This window comes from Adiantum capillus-veneris, chromosome 22 (assembly GCF_014529385.1).
Source record: "Adiantum capillus-veneris isolate H3 chromosome 22, ASM1452938v2, whole genome shotgun sequence".
Taxonomy (NCBI): domain Eukaryota; kingdom Viridiplantae; phylum Streptophyta; class Polypodiopsida; order Polypodiales; family Pteridaceae; genus Adiantum; species Adiantum capillus-veneris.
Window position 1 is genome coordinate 65691593 of NC_140952.1, and position 8880 is coordinate 65700472.

At 42.5% G+C, this 8880-nt stretch overlaps 1 protein-coding gene across 1 annotated transcript; it reads left to right on the forward strand.

The window, feature by feature from the left end:
* Window positions 1-2768: 2768 nt before the first annotated feature.
* LOC147429500 (pentatricopeptide repeat-containing protein At3g13880-like) lies at window positions 2769-6585 on the forward strand. The gene has a single exon (XM_086495768.1). The coding sequence runs from the start codon at window positions 2857-2859 to the stop codon at window positions 4825-4827; it is 1971 nt and encodes a 656-aa protein (XP_086351894.1). The 5' UTR covers window positions 2769-2856; the 3' UTR covers window positions 4828-6585.
* Window positions 6586-8880: the final 2295 nt, after the last annotated feature.

Sequence of the window (8880 nt, forward strand, 5' to 3'; positions counted from 1 at the left end):
GTATTCACAAAGTATAAGTTAGTATATACAAAGAGTTAGAACAAAGTGAGTTAGGCGGAATGCCAGCCATATCCGCATAAGAGGCCACTTGGGCTTTAATCCCAACAATGACCGACCTCTGCTTTTAGTTATGAGTTCACATCGGCCTCTATTTTTGGAGTTCCTTTCTCTTAGCTAGCCGGGAGCCACAAATTATTCAACACCCACTTTCCTAAAAGTAAGGCCTCTAGAGCCTTTTCTTTATTCTCCGAGATCTAAAACATAGAATTAACATAACTTGCGTGTAGTCCAATTTTAGAACCGATTGTCTTGAGGAATCCCTAAATAATAATACACTTAAAAATGCTCTTAAATTTAAAATAAGGGCCTTGTGTGGAAGCAAAATTTATTGATAAAAGCTCTAAACACATTACACCAAGTGCACAATACTCTCTAGATCTTGATATTTGTTCTTTTTGAAAAATAGACTAGTGCCAACAAATAGAGACACTCTTTACATAATGTTGCATGGCCAACCACAAGGCATGGTTCTCACTTATTGTAATATGTGTAAATTGAGCCCAGTGGGATTGCTTATTGAAAGGAATCAAATAGCTAATGAAAACCTGAGATAAAATGATTTGATTATTGCACTTGAAATAAAATAACTGAATCGAAGTGATTATCTACGTAGCCTCCTCAACTTTTCAAATTTCAATCTACACAATCATCAGTCTCACCATTAGTAACCACTAATTATCAAGATCTCAACAAAATAATTAACTATTACAAAGCCTAGCTATCCCCTAAATATGTTAATACTAACCACATGCAACACGGTGTCATGGAGGGTAAACGATATATAATAGCTAACCTAAACTAAAGTATTCTCACCCACAAGACCATCATGGAAAGTACTGGACAATGCAATCATAACGATGAATCTCTTCCTAGATAATTAGAGAAGCAACAAAAGGGCTCCATCATTTTCCCCCTACCATCCACATTTGATGCAGAGATGTGTTATAACCTAGAGTTCTTGATATCACAGAGACCAATTTTTTGTGAACACTATATGATGAATCTTGCTCATAAAAAACAAAATCTTTGCTTGTATCAATCCCAATTGTCTATGTGCTATGTTTCACCTACCATTCACATTTGACATGAAAATATGTTATGACCTAAAGTTATTGACAGCACAAAGACTAACTTTTTTTGAACACTCTATATGTATACATGGGAAAATGAAATCTTTGCTTGTATACATGGATATACCATTTGCTTTGCTAGAACGACTTGTAGTAAGAAATAGCTCAATGATCTCATTTGTGATTGCAAAGTGTAAACGCCAGGATGTGGTTGATGCTAGAAAATCCAATGAACAAACAAATAACAAACTTTAGCTACCTACCCTTTCTTGTGTAGCTTTTTGCATATAGGCTTGCATTGCAACTGATTAACAAATTTGAAGCCACATAAACATTAATATAATCAAGTAAACAAATTGTGATCTAGAGACAACTACATGCTACATATTTGCACCACAAAAATGTAAAAATATCTAGTAAACCATTCGCCATGCTACAAATTTGCACCACACAAGAACTTGAAATAATTTATCAATCAAAGTGGGATCTACGGACAACTACATGCTAATCATTTGATGGGTAGGCCAACTAGTATTTTGCTAGTTCCGACCCAAAAGAGCACAATCGTATGTTTTCACCTTGAAAAATACTAGGCAATTGGCACTTGTCGGTCATTTTCAATGGAGAAACACACCTTTCACTCACATACTTCTTGCTCGCTTTGGCAAACTTACGTTTTAACTCTTTTGAGTAGGTCCCCATGATTTGAGAAAACAAGAACACCCTTTCAAAGTTTAGACTGAATATGATATGCCTTAGTGAATTGCACATGCTGTGACTAGAAAGGTCTTCAAACCTTTCGTGTCTCAATATGGTATATGGAAGGCCAAGAGTAAAAAAGAGGTGGCTCAAACTTATGGCAACACCACCAAGTAAGAGCGCAATGGTGTGAGTAGCGTTGATGAAAGGCGAAGCATAAGTGGTAGCCTTGGTAATATTCTCCCTATATTTCTATTCCACACACATGCAAGGCAATCTTTACCCTATTTTTTTGCATTAATCACCATCTACATTCCCTAAACAAGCTCCAATACCATTGTAAATCGCTCTAGCATTTCTTAGCTCTTGAGGCTTCTCTCTCTCTCTCTCTCTCTCTCTCTCTCTCTCTCTCTCTCTCTACCGTTCTACCAGTTACATTCGCGTTGGGTAACGCAATTGACTCATTGGAGAGCAAGGCAGCAGAGATAAGCAAGGCATGAGGCATTATGCTTGTGACTCTGTGTTTGTGCGTGTGTGCGTGTGTGTGAGAGAGAGAGTGTGGGTGGGTGGGTAGGTGGACCATTTCATAGAGTTGGGTGGATTAGTAATTAGTATTGCGTGTTTACACCTAAAAGTGCGGTTTTGTGCATTGTGTGAGCAAAGGTATGTAGGTTACCTCTTAACGAAATAAAAACTTTTTTTTTGTTGAAGCAATCAGGAGGCATACATGTATTACATCAACATTTAACTACCTTCACATCGTTGGTCATATAGAAAAGGCCCCAAGGTGCGACCCCTCGTCTATATGGAACACGGGGCAAAGACAAGGGATCAACAGCGGAGGTTTAATCCGCCGTTGTTGGAGTTTCATGGAATAAAAATTTTAGGGTTCCAGTCGTCACGGATGCGCCTTGAACCCCAGACCTCCCACGCAGGAGTGCAACACCCTCAAGTATAAAAACCTGCCCCCCCTTGCTGTGGGCGAGTCGCGCTTCAGGCAACTCCGAGATGACTCTCGTGTCTGCACATGCGGAGCACTAGACTCCGTCGCCTACATTGTGTCATAAAAGAGCTCTGTTCAGAAAACCAGCTTAGCCAGGCGCTCGAGCTTGCGCACAATCTTGTGCGCGATGGAAAACCTTTACAGGCACACGAGTTCTACTGCCTCTTACAGGGCTGTATTAAAAGAAGAGATGTCACCAGAGGCAGACAAGTGCATTCCCTCATCAAATCCTCCTCCCTGGAGTCGAACTCCTTTCTGGGTAGCCATTTGGTTCGTATGTATGATTCTTGTGAGAGCTTATGTGAAGCCCATGACGCGTTTGACAGAGTTCTTAAGCCTAATGTGTATGCATGGAGCGCCATCATCTCTGCGCATGCCAAGTTCGGAGAAGCAGAGGATGCCATCGAGCTCTTTCACCGAATGCAGTTGTCTAATGTTCAGCCTGACAAGTATGTATTTGTTGCGCTTCTGAAAGCATGCTCCAACGGGCTAGCCCCAAATCAGGGCTCTCTTATTCATTCTTGCCTCCTAGAGAGTGGTCTGGAATCAGATCTCTTCATATGCAGCATCCTCATTGACATGTATTCAAATTGCGGGAGCTTGAATGACGCACATCAAGTATTCGATTGTTTGCAGAGCAAGGATGTTGTTGCTTGGAATGCCATAATATTAGGTTATGCTGAGCATGGTAATGGCGAGAAATCTGTAATGCTATTTAAACAGATGCAGCAGGAGGGCATAGAGCTCAATAATGCGACGTTTTTGGGTGTTTTGAGAGCTTGTTGTGCTACTAAATCACTACACGAAGGAATGAGGGTCCATGCAACCATCCTCCAAAGCGGGCTTTCATTTGACCAGTCATTACACAATGCACTCATAGATATGTATGCAAAGGCTGGAAGTCTCAAACTCGCACTTCAGGTATTTGAAGAGCAGTCATGTCAGGATGTGGTGGCATGGAACACAGTAATTACAGGCCATTGTCAAGTTGGTCATACACAAGATGCTCTTGCACTCTTCGATCGAATGAGACGAGAAGGTATCAAGCCAAACATCATGACGTGGAATAGTGTTATTGCAGGTCATGCACAGTGTGGACTAACTAGAGAAGCACTTCAGCTTTTTGATGCCATGCAAAAAGAGGGCTTGATGCCAGACATCATCACTTGGAATTCTCTTCTAGGTGGGCTTTCTCATCATGGAGAGAGTGAAGAGGCCTTAAAGCTCTTCTATCAAATGCTAAATACAGACCTTAAGCCTAGTGTTGCTACATTCCTTGGCACCTTGAAAGCATGTTCGAAAACATTATCTCTCTTTGATGGCCATAGCTTTCACAGCTTTATAGTAGAGAATAAGCTGGAGTCCGATCTTATGATCACTGCTGCGCTTGTGGACATGTATGCCAATTGCAGGTGTTTGGAGCAAACATTGTCGGTTTTCAAAAGAGTGCAAGCTCACAATGTCTTTACTTGGACAGCTATGATCGCAGGGCTTGTTCACAATAATAAGTATAAGGGAGCTCTTGATTTCTTCACCATCATGCAAAGGGAAGGATGCAAACCAAATGAGGTAACATTTGTGGGCGTTCTTTCGGCATGTTGTGGTGCGGGTCTTGTTGATGAAGGGTACTCTTACTTTGCATTGATGCAACAGCATTATGGCATTCTTCCAACACTCGAGCATTACAACTGTCTGGTAGAACTGTTTGGTGCCACGGGATACCTTTTAGAAGCAAAACACATGCTTCTAAGCATACCTTTTGAGCATAATATCATAGGATGGACTAGTTTGCTGAGTAACTGCAGGCAACATAAGGATATTCCTATCGCAAGAAAATGCCTGGAAAGAGCTTTGGCAATAGATGCCAAGCATGCTGCACTCTATGTCATTATGGCAGATATTTACAGAGATGCTGGGATGATGGAAGATGCAGAACAGATGGTGTCAATGAAAAGGCTGGTTGATATCCAGCACAAACCAACAGTGCATCTCTAGATGTCATAATGTTGTTACGGTTTGCCTTTTTTGTTCCACAGTTTTTTTCATACTTGTATGTTTCACCATGCAAATGTTTGTTTCTACAATTTTTTGCCCTTTTTGTCTTCGAAAGTTCACATTTTTTAATGGCGTGTTGTAACTTAAGGGTCAGGCCACGCTCCTGCTGAGTTATATGAGAGACTATCTCTCTGTCAGGTCAGTTGTAACTAATGGGTTCCAGACATTTGTACATGCACATCTTGGCTGTAGCCAATGCTTGGTCGTATCTGGGCCTGATGATAAAGGAAGAGGCCTCACCAGTTTATGGCAGGCTGAGTTAGTGTTGAGTGAGCGCTTGTTATCTGTACTTGTATCCTGAGTATGAGGAGTAAGTATTCCACATTGGTGGAGTTCATGGGCACAACCTTCAAGCACACCATCCCTACACTAGCCACCTCTGGAGCAAGGCGTTTCTTTTCCAATTCCCTTGCACAGTTCATTTTCTCTGAACGCTCTTTTCTGCTCCGTCAAGGTCCAGGCTCGAGGGGCAGAAGATCCTATCCATTCATCTACTGCTCCTTACTGGCAGCCCAGAGCCGTCAGATTGCTGCCACATCAGCAACAATAATGTTCGTGGCAATCATTCCCTATGATTGTAGGACCATCAGTGCATGTCAGGAATACTCTGCAGGAGAAGCGGACTGAGTTAGAGGACTGTACATGAAGCAGAGGACTGTGTACGTGATCAGAGCGTGCAGCTTGGCCCCTCTCGCCTGGACCTTGACGGCCAGAAAAGGTGCTTTCCTTCCGTAATTATTGCTCCCACCCCTGGCTCCGCGTGTCCGTGGGTCACCAGATGGTTGCAATAATTACGGGGAAAGGTCCTACACCGTCAAGGTCGGGGGGCAGGCCATCCTGGCCGTCCATCCCTCCCCCATTACTGAGCAGAATGAGCTTGCAGGCCACCTCAGCACACAGAATTTCGGAGGTACAGTCGAAAGTATTGGACCACTGTACTGCGACCAGCTCAGCACCCGGAATAATCGTCTGCCTCGTCCAATCAATGGCAACCATCATTGCCAATGATTGCATGGCAGCTCAGCTCTCGGAATCATCGCTCGTCTGCTTCAATGATCGCACACCAAATCAGCACAAGTAATAAATGAGTGGGGGTGTGGTGATTGGCTAGCAGCTGAGCACATGGTGGGGCCTGCAACAGACTCGCACAGAGGGCAGTGCATGCTGTGGACGACGGACGTGCAGGAAGAGCAGCCTATTGGCCCCCCTCCCCCCGACCCTTGACGGCCGGGAATGGCTCCTCCCCCATGGCTCCTGGCATCCGCCGGTCGCCAAGGGGTCGAAGGATTATGGGGAATGGTCCCTGAGGGAATCAGGGACCATTCCCTACCCCATCACGTTCAATGAGCCATCCTCTTTCCCCTCGCCACACACACGGCTCCCCTCATTACGAGGATGCATCTTTGCACCCGGAATTCTTTCATTCAGATGTTACAAGCAGTATCCAGAATGCAGGTCCAGGTGAACCTCACAAGTCAGACCCTGCTCAACTACATCTTCTCCAAAGCCTGTTACACTAATCACCCAGATTCAAAGGTTCGGCCCAAACCATTCTCTAGACTTCCGATTGAGGATGTCGCTGATTACCATCAGTGGCTCGATCCTACCTCCAAGCTCAAATTCTTAGGCTTCATAGTCTAAGCTGAGAGAATCCAAATGGACATTTCTTAAGATTGTGGCAAAACATTACCCACCTCCCACATCTTTTAAAGTGTGTATTTTTGTAGAAACTCAAATACATGTGGCATATATTTTTCTAGTAAGTTACTAAACACAACAATGCCAGTGGAAAACACAATTATAAAATTGTTGATGGTGGATGAAAATATGGTTCATCATTCGAGTGAAAGTGATAGGTGTGTAAGTTATCCCACATGACATAACAAGAAATTCGTAATACTTTGTTTGTATTTTGGATGTAGTTTTATGAATATCCTTTTGTATCATTTTAACTTGATCATCTCTCAATTTAAGGTCAAGTTAGTTAAAACTTGTATCGCCTCAACCCGCATATAGAAAAAAGTACCATTCTTCTTTTTGACGAGAAGTACAAGAGCCCCATATGAGGAAGTACTCGGTCAACTTGGACTTGATGCTCATATTTATATCATTGGTTATTAAAGTAGTTTCAACTTTATAGTGATGATGTAGAGTGAGTTGTTGTGCAAGCCGTGCAAAAATGAAGTCATGACTACTACCATCATCAAGGACATCTTTAGTGTCACAACCGAAACAACATTCTATAGGCGGTACGACCCCCCTAACTCTCGTTGCTTGGCCGATTTTCCTCCAATCACTTTCATATTATTATTATAAAAATGGATTTTTTGTCCTTATTTCGTGGTTTATGAAAATGGTCCTCACCATATGGAGAAACCATTCCCACTAAGTCCTCGAAATTGGCTTCCAAAGTATACACAAGAAGCAAACTCCAATTCACAAGCTTCGACAACTTTGGCTTCAGATAGGTTCATTTATACAAACATTTAGATTCTAAAATTTTTTGCAGCAAGTACACAAAAGACAAAATTTCCGATTTTTGACTTGAAAGCCGAGTATTTGAAAAATGGCCAACGTCCTGAACGTATTTCTAGTCAGTTTCAGGTCTGTCAAATTTGAAGATGGATGTTTGGAACCAATTGGAAGCAGGAAATCAAGAACTTTTTGAACTCTTCTAACAATCAAGCATTTCGACGACGGATTGCTACATTGCAAATAAGTATTATTGTTTTTTTTGTACCACTATGCTTGCTTGCATATTTAACTACTTAAATTAAACACTCATGGCACACTGACCATAAGAACCTACAATCATTGAGCACTTGGTCGATTTACGCTAGCTTCTGTTGCCGTGTGTGTGTGTGTGTGCGCGTCCACACACTCATCACCACACACCTTCCTACCCCGCTCCTTCCAGCTTTTGATTTTAGGCTGCTGCCATGCTTTCAACTCTGCTTAATGCTTTGTGAACTCTCAAGGTCTACTGCCCATGAGCTCCCAGTTGCCAGCACTTTCATCGGCTGCTCGATGCCCTCTCTTTGCTACACTTGCTTAGTGTTGAGCTTCGAGTCCTTTAAGTTTGCATTGTCTACTTGAATGCTTAGTGCTCTCAAGCCTTGTAGGAAGCCCAATTTTACATGCCGAATTTTCCCCTGCTATTGGTTGCAATGTGTGTGTGTATGAGTACACACGAACACACACAACCGCCTTGCTTGCTCTGATGAATGCCGGCAGCACTGCACAAATAGCCCAATTGGGCCCTGGCTCACTTGCTTGGTCGATTCCCAAGCTGATTTGCTCGACTCTTCTCTTTGTAGACTTGGTAGAGCTCCATTTCTGCAGAGATAGTGAGGAAGTAGCCAAGCTCTGATACCAGTTGAAAGTACGCTCGTGTGCAAATGCGTGTGTATGTGGTGTGGTGCGTGCGTGCGGGGAAGGAGAGAGAAGAGAAGCGTGCTGAGTGGGTGGAGCAAGCCTCCAAGTTGTGAGGAGCTCCTTATGGTATATCAAGAAAAAGGTGAGTGTATGTACACATAGTGGGTGACCCCGGACACACGATGTCCAGCCCCAGGCAAAGGCGCATCGCCTTTACCCCAACACTCATCAACACTTGCATCAATGCAATTGTAACATGGGATATTTTAGAAGAAGATTTTGCTGCAAAGACAAAGCAAAATAGAACTAGTCTCAAGAAAAGCTTGTACAAACTAGCCAAGCTTCAAGGGGAGGATGTCTCTAGTCTCTTCAAAGGATTAATGAGCATCATTACTCAATTTATATACATCAACTATGAGTTATTTTTAAACTTTGGTACTAAAAAGGACACTTTAGTGTCCTTTTTTAACGAATTTAAATAAAATGGTACATGAAATCTAAAAAACATCTCAAGAAATGATTTTGAAAACTTATAAATGTTATTCAAAATACTTATATAAACTATAATCCCTCACTTTCGATCACAACCTCAATAGTAACTACACTCATGAAGAGAAC